We start from the raw sequence: 15,000 nt of genomic DNA on the forward strand, positions 1-15,000 counted from the left end.
TTCAATATTCGTCAAGTCTCTTGTTCAACTTATCTATGGCACTGCTTCCACCCGCTCTCAATGGCAGATCGTTCCCTGTGTTAACAGTCCTGTTGAGGGAAAGGGGCTTCGTCTCATTCGAGGTCAGACGCTTGCCCCACGAGTTTGTATCCATTGCTACATGTAAGATCTTGGTAGATCAAGAGTTATCAAAGCCTCTGATAATTTCAAGTACTGGTATTAGATCGCCTCTTAACCTTCTCTTTCCTAAGCTAAATAGATTCCAGTTATTCACCCTGCTCGAGTAGGACTTGTTCCTTAGGCCGGGAATCGTCTTGGGAGCTCTACGCTACACTCTACATTCCCGTCTCTCTTTCCTTACGTTAGAGAGACCAAAATTGAACCCAGTATTGAGGATGATGATGAAACACAATGGGCTGTAAAGAGTAAGGATGATTACCGTAGACTTAAATTCGAAAGCGCCCGCCCGCCCTGACCATGAAGCCAATACTTTTGTTCGCTCTTGTCACTGCCTCTGTGTGGTGCTTGATTGGTTACCAGAGATTATCACACTCAAGTCTTTCTTTCCACATTTGCCTTTAGCAGCTCAACGGAGTTCAAGCTGTGGCTTTGCTTCTCGTTTTCCGCTTGCGATGTAATACTTTGCACTTATCATCTGTATCAATGAGTGGTGTGATAATGAGGACCCCCCCACTACGAAAAATGAATAACTGATTATGGTTATGCTCAGTTATATATAACGAGGAAATCTGTGTACATCTGAATTCAGAAACACATTAATAGTACCACTTGGTGAATAGAAAAGATAATTGAGTATCGTGAATGAATTAAATGATTTTGATTATGCAGTCTGGAAAGAAGAAGAAGAGCAAGAATGTTGATGATTCGTACATAGAGACGGATGAAAGGAATTAAAGAAAACATCGAGGGATTACAAGCTTTGCATAGGGTAAGGAACAGGGGTAACTATATATACAAAGTGTAAGGAAGAGAGTAATTAGATACAAACTCAAAGGAACAGGGTAATTAGATACAAACTAAGGAATAGGGTAATTGAATTCTACAAAGTGGATGTGAAACGCAAGGGTGATATGAAACGAACGGAACATTTCGGGATTCTGGCAAGAAGGATGAAGACTCGTGGCTGTTTCTCCCCGCGAGGTGAGAAACCTGCAAGGAGACTGGACGACCAGCTCGAACACAGTTCCGGCCGAACCCAAGACAGACAGCTACCTCACGCGTCTGGCAGCGGAGTGCAACAGTGTTGGGGAAACAAGCAAGGATACCGAGCGAGGTTAACGTACCAGACCTGCGTCAGGGCAGTCTCGTCATAGGTCCTCACCAGTAGGCAGGTGAGCAGGAAGATAAGGAGGTAGGTATTGTACCTATCGTCTCCTCCAGAGGGTTCAGCTCCCTGCGTACTGTCGACGAAGCAGGGATGACTGCAACTTTATCATAGCCTTCGTCAGCCACCCTGAAGTTCTCGAGGTCTCCTATTGTCCCTTCATCAGCAAGTACTCGTCCCTTCGTCAGGCAGCGCGCGACTCGTCGTCCCCTTCGTCAGGTAGTACCTTTCCCTTCTCCCCCTGTTCCCCAGATAGTGCTCTTAGTCCCCAGGCTGTGACAGTCGTCCCTTCGTCAGGCAGCACCCATCCCTTCGTCAGGCAGCTCCCATCCCTTCGTCAGGCAGCGCCCATCCCTTCGTCAGGCAGCGCCCATCCCTTCGCCAGGTGGCCGGTACTCACCCTGAAGCTGCCGAGGTCGTCGACGATGCAGGAGAGCCTCGCCTCCCGCCCTGCGGCCACCGTCACGTTCTGGATGCTCTCGCCGAACTGGGGCTCGGCCTTCATGCCCGTGCCGGTGTGGATCTCGTTGGGCACGGCAGCTGTTCAGGGAGAGAGAGAGAGAGAGGGACGGTGAGTTTAGTAGGTGGTGAGAGGGAGAGGGGGAGAGAGGAGGTAAATAGGAAGGAGAGTGGAGAAGAGAAGGAGAGTAAGAGAAAGAGTAAAAGAGAGGAAGGACACACACACACACACACACACACACACACACACACACACACACACACACACACACATACACACACGCAGCATCCTGTTCACATCCAGGCCCCACACACCTTTCCATGGTTTACCCTGGATGCTTCACGCGCCCTGGTTCAGTCCGTTGACGGTACGTCGCGGCTCCATACCAAATCTTTCCAGTTCGGTCTGTCCCGTGCACGCCTTTCGCCCTCCTGCATGTTGATCAGGCCCAGATCGCTGAAAATCTTCGTTTCACACACACACACACACACACACACACACACACACACACACACACACACACACACACACACACACACACACACACACACACACACACATATATATATATATATTTTTTTTTTTTTTTTTTTTTTTATACTTTGTCGCTGTCTCCCGCGTTTGCGAGGTAGCGCAAGGAAACAGACGAAAGAAATGGCCCAACCCCCCCCCCCCATACACATGTACATACACACGTCCACACACGCAAATATACATACCTACACAGCTTTCCATGGTTTACCCCAGACGCTTCACACGCCTTGCTTCAATCCACTGACAGCACGTCAACCCCTGTATACCACATGACTCCAATTCACTCTATTTCTTGCCCTCCTTTCACCCTCCTGCATGTTCAGGCCCCGATCACACAAAATCTTTTTCACTCCATCTTTCCACCTCCAATTTGGTCTCCCTCTTCTCCTCGTTCCCTCCACCTCCGACACATATATCCTCTTGGTTAATCTCTCCTCACTCATTCTCTCCATGTGCCCAAACCATTTCAAAACACCCTCTTCTGCTCTCTCAACCACGCTCTTTTTATTTCCACACATCTCTCTTACCCTTACGTTACTTACTCGATCAAACCACCTCACACCACACATTGTCCTCAAACATCTCATTTCCAGCACATCCATCCTCCTGCGCACATCTCTATCCATAGCCCACGCCTCGCAACCATACAACATTGTTGGAACCACTATTCCCTCAAACATGCCCATTTTTGCTTTCCGAGATAATGTTCTCGACTTCCACACATTTTTCAAGGCTCCCAAAATTTTCGCCCCCTCCCCCACCCTATGATCCACTTCCGCTTCCATGGTTCCATCCGCTGACAGATCCACTCCCAGATATCTAAAACACTTCACTTCCTCCAGTTTTTCTCCATTCAAACTCACCTCCCAATTGACTTGACCCTCAACCCTACTGTACCTAATAACCTTGCTCTTATTCACATATATATATATATATATATATATATATATATATATATATATATATATATATATATATATATATATATATATATAGATATATATATATATATATATATATATAGATATATATATATTATCCCTGGGGATAGGGGAGAAAGAATACTTCCCACGTATTCCCTGCGTGTCGTAGAAGGCGACTAAAAGGGGAGGGAGCGGGTGGCTGGAAATCCTCCCCTCTCGTTTTTTTTTTTTTTTTTAATTTTCCAAAAGAAGGAACAGAGAAGGGGGCCAGGTGAGGATATTCCCTCTAAGGCCCAGTCCTCTGTTCTTAACGCTACCTCGCTAATGCGGGAAATGGCGAATGGTATGAAAAAGAAAAAAGATATATATATATATATATATATATATATATATATATATATATATATATATATATATATATATATGAAAAAAGAAAATCAGGATTACATTTAGAAGATATAGATAACATCCACAATAGCATAATTGCTACTTTCCCTGTCATGAAGCTACGTCCCAACACCAGAAAAAAAATTCAGAAACAACCGGACACACTTTACTTCAACCCAGTCAGTTGAATCACAGAACTTGAGTCCAAGTAGATTCTCTCAATGTGTGACTGTGAGGCCCCTCAGCTCGCTGAACACATTCCAGGTCCGTCCATACACCTTGGGTTTCAAGGGATGGACTCGCACTGTGTCGCGATTTGCTCCGCGTTGTTCACACCCACGGTGGGGCTCCTGTTGGCCTTTTTTTTCTTACGGTGGAGCTCCTGTTGGCCTTTGTTTTTCTTACGGTGGGGCTTCTGTTGGCCTTTTTTTCTTACGGTGGGGCTCCTGTTGGCCTTTTTTTCTTACGGTGGGGCTCCTGTTGGCCTTTTTTTTCTTACGGTGGGACTTCTGTTGGCCTTTTGCTTCGCGACACACTCTGGTGCTTAAGTCCGCTCATCCTGAGGCCATTTACAGTCGTAAGTGTGTCACTAGATATAAGAGCCAGAGTGAGTGTATTCTCCTAATCTTTCTGTAGCATAAGACAGTGCCTAGCTTGGTGTACTTACTGGCTCGGTGTATCGTATGAGGTAAGCGTGTGAGTACTGGGCGAGTGTATCAGCGAACAAGAACTGTTTGCCTAGCTTTTGTCTCTCAGACTCAAGTGTATATTTGTGAGCTGGGAGAAAGAACATGGGCCTCCTCACTGTTGACCTGGTGTATCCTGCTGTAGTGAGCTGACTTGCCTTAATTGACCTATGTTATTCATCCAGAGAGTACTTAGGTGGGGAGTGTAATTATTCTCTCATTCTATTTACAGGCTGACGACGAACGGTGAGTACACCCTTTTTTTGACTCACCGTACCGGTGAGTACAGAGAGAGAGAGAGTCCACCGCGAGTGCAAGGCAGAAAACACTCAGGTGAGTACATGTCCTGGCTTTATCTGTCCGTGGCCTTGAGGCAATTTACCTGCTAATAGGTTGGCGTTCACACACACACACACACACACACACACACAATTATCATCATCATCACAGTAAATAATTCACACTTTGCATGACGGTAAACATGTGTGTGTGTAAAGTGTTTGCTTTTAAGTGTGAATTGCTTTGCCAGCCTGGCGGTGGCGGTGGCGGCGGCAGACGCCACCACCAGGCTGGCTGCGCCTTCAGTATTGACGGTGTGGCGCTGGGCCATGATTGATCTGCCAGGCCCGCTGCTGCCATTGGCAAAACAGTACAATTAATCACGGCGACAATCATCATACAGGGAAGAGATTATGATGCTCCGGTGGTGGTGGTGGTGGTGTGGGGGGGTTTTATTGTTGTGGAGTGACGCTCTTGTTTGCTGCATCCCTGAACGAGACGGTACACGGCTCTTGAGCACGACGGTACAGGGCTCTTGAGCACGACGGTACGGGGCTCTTGAGCACGACGGTACACGGCTCTTGAGCACGACGGTACACGGCTCTTGAGCACGACGGTACACGGCTCTTGAGCACGACGGTACAGGGCTCTTGAGCACGACGGTACACGGCTCTTGAGCACGACGGTACAGGGCTCTTGAGCACGACGGTACAGGGCTCTTGAGCACGACGGTACAGGGCTCTTGAGCACGACGGTACGGGGCTCTTGAGCACGACGGTACGGGGCTCTTGCAGCACGACGGTACGGGGCTCTTGAGCACGACGGTACAGGGCTCTTGAGCGCGACGGTACGGGGCTCTTGAGCACGACGGTACAGGGCTCTTGAGCACGACGGTACAGGGCTCTTGAGCGCGACGGTACGGGGCTCTTGAGCACGACGGTACGGCCCTTGGATACCATGACCTAGCCTTTGACTTTACCTTTTTTTTAAGGGTCAGGTCGAGAGGGCACGGCCGCCGTGTCCAGTGGCCGTGCTGAAGAGTCGTGTACGCTTGTGATCAAGGGCCGTACCACTGTCGTGTTCAAGGGTCGCATCGCCTTGTCCAAGGGTCGTACCGTCGTGTTCAAGGGTCGTACCGTCGTGTTCAAGGGTCGCACCGCGGTGTTCAAGGGTCGTACAGTCGTGTTCAAGGGTCGAACCGCCGTGTTCAAGGGTCGTACCGTCGTGTTCAAGGGTCGAACCGCCGTGTTCAAGGGTCGTACCGCCGTGTTCCAAGGGTCGTACCGCCGTGTTCAAGGTCCGCACCGCGGTGTTCAAGGGTCGTACCGTAGTGTTCAAGGGTCGCACCGCCGTGTTCAAGGGTCCTACCGCCGTGTTCCAAGGGTCGTACCGCCGTGTTCAAGGGTCGTACCGTCGTGTTCAAAGATCGTACTGTCCTGTTCAAGAGCATTATTAAGCTTTATAACGCTTTAAGACTCAATAAAACAACAATGAATGATCATATACATAGATAAAGTACCGTGGAGAATTGTATTCAACACACTATGCAGGCAGGTGTCATGGTGAATGATACGACATTATCCACTGTTGTGAAGAATGAATGACATCACCACAACCCCGGGACCCAGACTTGGGTCTCTAGACTGCGGAAATGAATGATGAACATGCGTTATTCATTCTACTCCCATGAATAATAATCTCAGGGGCATTATTATATAATGCCAGGGAATGAGACAGCGAAGAGGAGTAATATCGTATCGAACAACGCCACAACGAAACAGAGCATTTTATATAAATAGTATCAAACACACACACACACACACACACACACACACACACACACACACACACACACACACACACACACACACACACACAAACTTCCAATTCACAGCGTCATGGCACCTTTTCAGCTCGTCTCCCTAACCCATACCGTTCCTCCAGCACAGACACACACACACACACACACACACACACACACACACAGAGCGGGATCCGGGTCATGGGGTGCCCACGGAAGGTCATTGAGTTCCCATGGGAGGCAGCATGGCTACAGTGCTCGTCTCTTGACATTTGACCCCCCCCCTTCATGAGACAGCAGCCAGGGTCCCCCAGCAGCTGGGTTGGCTTATCTATGAATGAGCGGTGAGGGACTTGTGATCCTCACTTTGAGTAATAACTGTCTTGTGATTTTAATGTGTAATTAAATTGTAATTCTTTGTGTAACTGACTTGATACTCATAGTATGTACGTATTATATATATGTGTGTATATATATAAATATATATATATATATATATATATATATATATATATATATATATATATATATATATATATATATATATATATATATGGTCTCCCTCTTCTCCTCGTTCCCTCCACCTTGTGTGATCGGGGCCTGAACATGCAGGAGGGTGAAAGGAGGGCAAGGAATAGAGTGAATTGGAGCGATGTGGTATACCGGGGTTGACGTGCTGTCAGTGGATTGAATCAAGGCATGTGAAGCGTCTGGGGTAAACCATGGAAAGCTGTGTAGGTATGTATATTTGCGTGTGTGGACGTATGTATATACATGTGTATGGGGGTGGGTTGGGCCATTTCTTTCGTCTGTTTCCTTGCGCTACCTCGCAAACGCGGGAGACAGCGACAAAGCAAAAAAAAAAAAAAAAAATATATATATATATATATATATATATATATATATATATATATATATATATATATATATTTTTTTTTTTTTTTTTTTTGCGTCAGGCGTGTGTGATGTCTCCATGGTTGTTTAATTTGTTTATGGATGGGGTTGTTAGGGAGGTAAATGCAAGAGTTTTGGAAAGAGGGGCAAGTATGAAGTCTGTTGGGGATGAGAGAGCTTGGGAAGTGAGTCAGTTGTTGTTCGCTGATGATACAGCGCTGGTGGCTGACTCATGTGAGAAACTGCAGAAGCTGGTGACTGAGTTTGGTAAAGTGTGTGAAAGAAGAAAGTTAAGAGTAAATGTGAATAAGAGCAAGGTTATTAGGTACAGTAAGGTTGAGGGTCAAGTCAATTGGGAGGTGAGTTTGAATGGAGAAAAACTGGAGGAGGTGAAGTGTTTTACAATATATATATATATATATATATATATATATATATATATATATATATATATATATATATATATATATATATATTACCATTCCATCCTTCCATCTCCAACCTTGTGTCTCGCTTCTCCTCGTTCCCTCCACCTCTGACACATATATCCTCTTTGTCAGCATTTCCTCACTCATTCTCTCCCTATATCCAAACCATTTCAACACACCCTCTTCAACTTTCTCAACCACACTCTCTCTATATCACCACTCATCTCCCTTATTCTTTCATTGCTTACTCCATCAGGCCACCTCACACCACATGATGTTCTCATACATTCCATTTTCAACACATTCACCTTCCTCTGCACATTATCATATACAGTGCATGCCTCGCATCCGTATAGTACCGTTAGGACATCTCTGCCTTCAAACATACCCATTTTTATCCTCTCAGATAACAATCTCTCCTTCCACCACATTCTTCAGTGCTCCTAGAATCTTCGCCCCCTCACCCACCCTATGACTCACGTCCACTTTCACGTTTCCATTCGCTGCCATGCCCACTCCCAGGTATGTAAAACACTGTCCCTTTTCCGGTAATTTTCCATTCAGATCCACACTATCCTATGCCACAACCCTGCTAAATCTAATGACCTTGCTTTTATTCACATTTACTCTCAACTTCCTCCTTCCATACAGTCTTCCAATCTCAGTCATCAACTTCTGCAGTTTCTCACTCCAGTCTTCCACTGGTGCAGTGTCATCAGCAAACAACAGTTGACTAACACCCCAGGCCCTTTCATCCCCCCACGGACTGCATACTCGCCCCTCTCTCCAAGACTTTCCCATTTCCCTTTCACAAGGCATCACTATTATCCCTATAAGATGTATTTAGTTCAGTGTTTCTCCGTAGTTTAACTTGAGTTGAAATTCATTTTTATGTCCTTAGTTGAACGCTCTTGAGTTGTTTAACGAGTTCAAATAAATGTTCATGTCCTTAGTTCAACATTTTTCAGGCTTAACGAGTTCAAATGAATATTCATGTACTTAGTTCAATGTTTCTCAGTTGTTTAACGAATTCAAATTCATTTTTATGTCCTTAGTTCAACGTTTTTCAGTTGTTTAATGAGTTCGAGTATATATGCTCATGTCCTCAGTTCAACTTTTTTCAGTAGCTTAACGAGTTCCAGTGAATTTCCATGTCCTTAAGAGTTTAACGCTTTACAGTAGTTTAACTAGTCGAGACTCATTTTCACGTGGTTTTTCACAAGTTCATCTTCTTTGCACGAGTGGGCCCGGGTTCAGTATCAGGTCTTACAGGGTAGGTAGGTAGAGAGGGTCAGTGAATTACCTTTCCAGGTGAGTGTCCACGCCAGATCTAGGAGAGGTCAACGAGGTCTAACGAGTCGTACGTAGCGATGGAAGAGCCTCGGACAGATCCGGGTTTTAGAAGATCTAGGTGTTCATAAGGTTCAGCTTCGTCTTTGAAACGGCTTACATTGGCTTCGAAAGACGCACGAATTGGGCAGTTGGGTGTTTAAGACTGAAATTTGAGGAGGCATCTGACATTGGGTGAAAAAAAGGCTTAAAATGGGGAAAAAAAGATGGAATTGGACAAGAAGGTCTCTTAGATTGGATAATAAGGCTTGAATTAAGGATAAAAGAGCCTAGATTTAAGGAAGTAAAACGACAATAATTGGGTAAATGTTCAATATTTTTTTTTGGTGGTGGGGGGGGAATAAGTTCCACATGAGAGAAAACTGCCTAACAACCCTAATTGTTTGTTAGCAACCCTGATTGCTTGTCCTGTTTCAGGTTGGCGGCGGTGTGTGTGTGTGTGTGTGTGTGTGTGTGTGTGTGTGTGTGTGTGTGTGTGTGTGTGTAAGATGAAACCTCAAACCATCGTTGAGGGAACCTGGTATTATTACCCCCCCCCCCCCCTCGTGTTCTCAGCTCCTGTGTTTGTTTGTTTGTTTTTCTTTCTGATCAGATCTAGTTAATGGGCACAATCCAGCATTCTCAGATCTCGCCCTCTGTGTTCAAGGTGTACATCTGGATTGGTCTACATAGCTTTGGAATGACCTCATATTGGCTTGTTATGTGATACCGCTGGTTTATCTTCCTGTTTTGTGACGGTTTGATGGATTCAGTAGATTTCTACGTTTCGTTCTCTTGCCTCCGGTGTAGAAGTCCTTTCGAAATGTGCGTGAGGAAAACGATATACCTTGAAATTTAGATGAGTCCCCCCAACCCCCCACCCTTCCAGTGCTCTTCCCTGAAGAAAACGGGAAAATGAAATAGGGGGGGTTTGGAATAAAACAGTGCGAGAGAGATGGCCAATTAAGACGTGAAAGACCTTTAAATGTTACTAACGGTAAAAAAAAGAAAAAAAAAACCATTAGAAGGTCTGGTTAAATATGTACAGGAACAATCTTGATTTTTTATTGGTCCGAAAGACGATGATGAAGAGACATTGATTTTGATTTTTGATACATTCATTTCGTGTGGATGTATATCATGATTTGTCTTTCACTTGATTACCATTTCCCGCGTTGGCGAGGTAGCGCCAGAACAGACGAAGAAAGTTCACATCCGCTCTCGTCCAATCTCCTCGTCGTGTATAATGCATCGTAACCACAGCTCCCTGTCTATGTATCCAGGCCCCACACACCTTTCCATGATTTACCCCAGACGCATGCCCTGGCTCTTGTGTGTGTGTGTTTATATATATATATATATATATATATATATATATATATATATATATATATATATATATATATATATATATATATATATACTTCCTGGTGCAGGAAGTAATTAGGAAGAGACTCTCTCTCTCTCTCTCTCTCTCTCTCTCTCTCTCTCTCTCTCTCTCTCTCTCTCTCTCTCTCTCTCTCTCTCTATCTTTCTCTAAATTCGTATTACATCATCATCATCATCCGTCAGTAATTTTTTCTTTTATGAATAGCATTTTTAGGCTGCGCGGGACAGTCATTAAATGAAGGAATGGCAGTTAATTTGGTTACCCCACCACTTCCATCCCACTCATTACCAGTCATTGTTGGTGAAAGTTATTTATCCTGTGTAAGTGTGTGTGTGTGAGAGGAGGGGGAAGGAAGGGGGGAGTGGAAGCGGTGTGTATTACACATGTGGTGGCACCCACTGTGATATCAACCACTGTGGGGGAACCAGGTGAGGGAAGATTGACACGAAAGTACGAGTCAAAAATTAATTAGATCTCAAATTGGTTGTAACAAAAAAGAAATTTTTTTTTGCTATTTGAGGGTTAGGTTGCATCATGAAACATGATATACTTGTGTGTGTGTGTCTGTGTGTGTGCCTGTGTGCGTGTGTGTGTGTTTGTTTGTGTCTGTGTGTGTGTGTGTGTGTGTGTGTGTGTGTGTGTTTGTTTGTGTGTGTTTGTTTGTGTGTGTGTGTGTGTGTGTGTGTGTGTGTGTGTGTGTGTGTGTGTGTGTGTGTGTTTGTTTTTTTTTTTTTTTTTTTTGTGTGTGTGTGTGTGTGTGTGTGTGTGTGTGTGTGTGTGTGTGTGTGTGTGTATGTTAAAACACTTCGCCTGACTAACTTAGGTTCAGTGTGTAAGGTAGGTTTAACTTAAGGTAACCAGCTGATCGGGAGGTTTAGGTTTATCCGAGGTTTAGCCTGAGGTAAAGGTTTACCGTGGGATTAAGGTTTAGCCTGGAAGGTGGTTTTAAACGGGATCTTTATGGGATTTATATGGTATTTGTATGGGATTTATATGGTATTTGTATGGGATTTAGGTCTACTTTTCAAGCTGGGGTTAATATGGAATGCTGGGTTTACTGTGGCTATACAGGTTTAATCTAGTGCGTGAGTTGGTGTATGTTCATGTAATTACTACCACCCTAACCCCAGCATCATTCATCATGTAAACAAGAGCTTAATAAATCAGTACGTATGTCTGTTTGTCTGTGTATCTATGTACATCTGTCTCTCTCTGTCTTTGTGTTTGTTTGCATTTGTGTGTGTGTGTGTGTGTGTGTGTGTGGGTGTGTGTGTGTGTGTGTCTGTACATCTGTCTCTCTGTCTGTACATCTATCTGTCTGTAGATCTGTTTGTCTTGCTTTTTTCTGTCAGCATGTGTCTGTCTGCCTTTCTTTGTCTTTGAATCTGTCTGTCTGTCTTTCTCTGTCTGTACACATGCCCGACTCCCTTTCTGTCTGGATATCTTTATGTCTGTCTTTCTGTCTGTACATCTGTAAGTCTGTCTTTCTGTCTTTCTGTGCATTTATCGACTTGTCTTTCTGTCCATGCATCTTTTTTTCTGTGTTTCTGTCTGTACATGTCTCTCTGTCTCTATTTTTATCGGTTCGTTTTTCTGTTTTAATCCGTCTACATCTTTCTGTATGTAAATATGTCTCTATGTCTCTCTGTATGTAAGTCGGTCTGTCTATTTTTCTGTCGTGCGTCTACGTCTGTCTTTCATTTTAATGCATCTATCGACCCAGTCTTTCAGTCTGTCTGTCTGTCTGTTTTTCTGTCTGTTCGTCTCTCTGTCTGTCTTCCTTTTTTTATGCATCTATCGACCTAGTCTTTCCTTCTGTGTCTCTGTTTTTCTGTCTGTACATCTATCTGTCTTTCTCCCTTTTTTATGCATCTATCGACCTGGTCTTTCCGTCCGTCCGTCCGTCCGTCTGTCTGTCTGTCCGACATCATGGAGTGAACTAGAGCCATTGTTAAGTCAGGAGACTTTTTAAACCATTCAGGAAATGACGTGTGTGTGTGTGTGTGTGTGTGTGTGTGTGTGTGTGTGTGTGTGTGTGGGAAGGGGATGAAGGTTGTGTTGCGTGGGCATGACCAGAATTGCCTCCGTTGTTTTCCTAATATCATATAATAGGTCACTTATCTTCCTTGATTTTTTTTATATGATTACTCGAATGTCTTAATTGTCGTTTTTATCTTGTCTCTAATTACAAGCCTTTTTAGTTCTTGTCTCTATTCTCTCTCTCTCTCTCTCTCTCTCTCTCTCTCTCTCTCTCTCTCTCTCTCTCTCTCTCTCTCTCTCTCTCTCTCTCTCTCTATATATATATATATATATATATATATATATATATATAAATTAGTATTATTGAAAATATGATAACAATTATAATAGTTATTATTATTATTATTATTATTATTATTATTATTATTATTATTATTATTATTATTATTAATATTATTATCATTACGTCCTCCAGTATACTGTCTATCCAAAGGAATCATTAATTAGTGTGTTCTCCTTCACACTGGGTAATTATGTAGACCCACCTCGTGTGTGTGTGGGGTAATTACACACAGACACAGAAATAATTAAGTGATACTTGGCCACAGACGTCTCATGATCGCCGAAACAATTACTGTACCTCTCTCTCTCTCTCTCTCTCTCTCTCTCTCTCTCTCTCTCTCTCTCTCTCTCTCTCTCTCTCTCTCTCTCTCTCTCCCCACCTGTTCCTGTTCACGTTCCCCTCCGGAACGGAACGTTCCGTCATTCCTGTATCAACCCCTCATCCCCCTCTATTTCATTCCCACATTGGTAACCTCAGGAAGCACAAAGCTGTGTACCTTAACCACACAAAACACGCCTTGAGAGGATCCACCTGTGAAAAAAAAAGAGATATATTACACTTATGAGTGCTTAGGACGAGAGTGTGCTGAAAGACAGGGGTAGCGCGTGGCGCTCACCGCCGCGAGATCGTAGGAGTTACGAAGAGGGAAGACCCCAGGTGAATTACGTGCTTGCAGGTGTTGTATGTGTGTGTGTGTGTGTGTGTGTGTGTGTGTGTGTGTGGTGTGTGTGTGTGTGTGTGTGGGTGGGTGAGGGAGAAGGAGAGGTGCGTGTGTTCGTGGCCTCCTGGTTTAGCCAACAGCCTAAGCGATCCTATGGACATACTCCAGTGATAACGACATGAGGGTATAACGAAGTAGATAATAGCGAAGACCCTCGAATGGACCTACTCCAGTTATAACGACGTGAAGGTAATAACGAAACACATACAACGAAGCCCTCAGGTTGGACCTGCTCCAGTGATAACGACGTGAGGGTATAACGAATCAGGTATAACGAAGCCCTCAGGTTGGACCTACTCCAGATCCAACGAAACGATAAACGAAGGAAGACAAGTAGATTACTTTCTTAAGGAGGTGGGTGGGGGGGGGGGTGACGGCGGGGGTGTTGGGGGGGGAGGCCGGCGCCGCCTTGTATCTGGGAACTAAAGTGGTTACGAGGCAATCATAGGAGAGCTCTATTGCCTTATGTCTGAGGTTAATTGGGGCAATTAAGGAGCGCTCTGCTGCCTTATGTCTAGGGCTAATTAAGGGCCGTGGAAATCAGGGGGGAGGGGGGTGCTGGGGGGGTAAGGTCAGGGGGAGGGGCTATATGGCAAGCCAGCCCTCATCAGGCTAATTCTGCTCAATGAGGTTAATTTGGGCCAACCCCAACCTCCCGCCCGGCCCGGGTTAATGGCCGGTATGAACCGGTGTTTTGAGATGACGTCGTCGCTGTAATGGGCATATGAGTGTGTCCGAGTGTGGCGTTGTTTGTGTTGAACATAGAGGAGCGAGGAAGGAGGGGTGAGGGAGGAGGGGTGAGGAGCGAGGGAGGAGGGGTGAGGGATGAGGGAGGAGGGGTGAGGAGCGAGGGAGGAGGGGTGAGGAGCGAGGGAGGAGGGATGAGGAGCGAAGGAGGAGGGGTGAGGGTTGAGGGAGGAGCGAGGGAGGAGGGGTGAGGAGCGAGGGAGGAGGGGTGAGGAGCGAGGGAGGAGGGATGAGGAGCGAAGGAGGAGGGGTGAGGGTTGAGGGAGGAGGGGTGAGGAGCGAGGGAGGAGGGGTGAGGAGCGAGGGAGGAGGGATGAGGAGCGAGGGAGGAGGGGTGGGAGATGAGGGAGGAGGGGTGAGGAGCGAGGGAGGAGGGGTGAGGAGCGAGGGAGGAGGGGTGAGGGATGAAGGAGGAGGGGTGAGGAAGTCTTGACTTTAAAAAGGTCCTCCTCTCACCAAACCCCCTTCTTTCCTTCCTTCCTTCCTTCCTTCCTTCCTTCCTTCCTTCCTTCCTTCCTTCCTTCCTTCCTTCTTTCTTTCCTTCCTTCCTTCCTTCCTTCTTTCCTTCCTTCCTTCCTTCTTTCCTTCCTTCCTTTCTTCTTTCCTTCCTTCCTTCCTTCCTTCCTCACATCCATCTCCCCTTGCCTCACAGATGGGGGGAAGGGAGCCTGTAGGGGGTGATATGCGTGTGTAGGGGGTGGTTAGACGAGGGGGTATTTGGCGGTTGCTGGGGTTGGTTTAGTTTGGGGGTGG

The 15,000-nt window shown here is 45.5% G+C and overlaps 1 protein-coding gene and 1 long non-coding RNA gene across 3 annotated transcripts in view; one reads left to right on the top strand and one right to left on the bottom strand.

Annotated features, from left to right (window-relative positions):
- LOC139750196 (uncharacterized) overlaps window positions 1-15,000 on the top strand; it is a 1,037,082-nt gene that overhangs the window by 556,441 nt on the left and 465,641 nt on the right. The window contains exon 3 of the long non-coding RNA XR_011713101.1: window positions 4,568-4,581. This is a non-coding gene — a long non-coding RNA (uncharacterized lncRNA). The remainder of the gene's footprint in view (window positions 1-4,567; window positions 4,582-15,000) is intronic.
- Window positions 1-15,000, bottom strand: part of LOC139750194 (uncharacterized) — a 403,260-nt gene that overhangs the window by 162,065 nt on the left and 226,195 nt on the right. For both annotated transcript variants that reach the window (XM_071664619.1, XM_071664618.1), the window contains exon 3: window positions 1,746-1,885. In XM_071664619.1, coding sequence (XP_071520720.1) covers window positions 1,746-1,885 — 140 coding nt within the window. The remainder of the gene's footprint in view (window positions 1-1,745; window positions 1,886-15,000) is intronic.

Source organism: Panulirus ornatus, chromosome 9 (assembly GCF_036320965.1).
Source record: "Panulirus ornatus isolate Po-2019 chromosome 9, ASM3632096v1, whole genome shotgun sequence".
Lineage (NCBI taxonomy): Eukaryota > Metazoa > Arthropoda > Malacostraca > Decapoda > Palinuridae > Panulirus > Panulirus ornatus.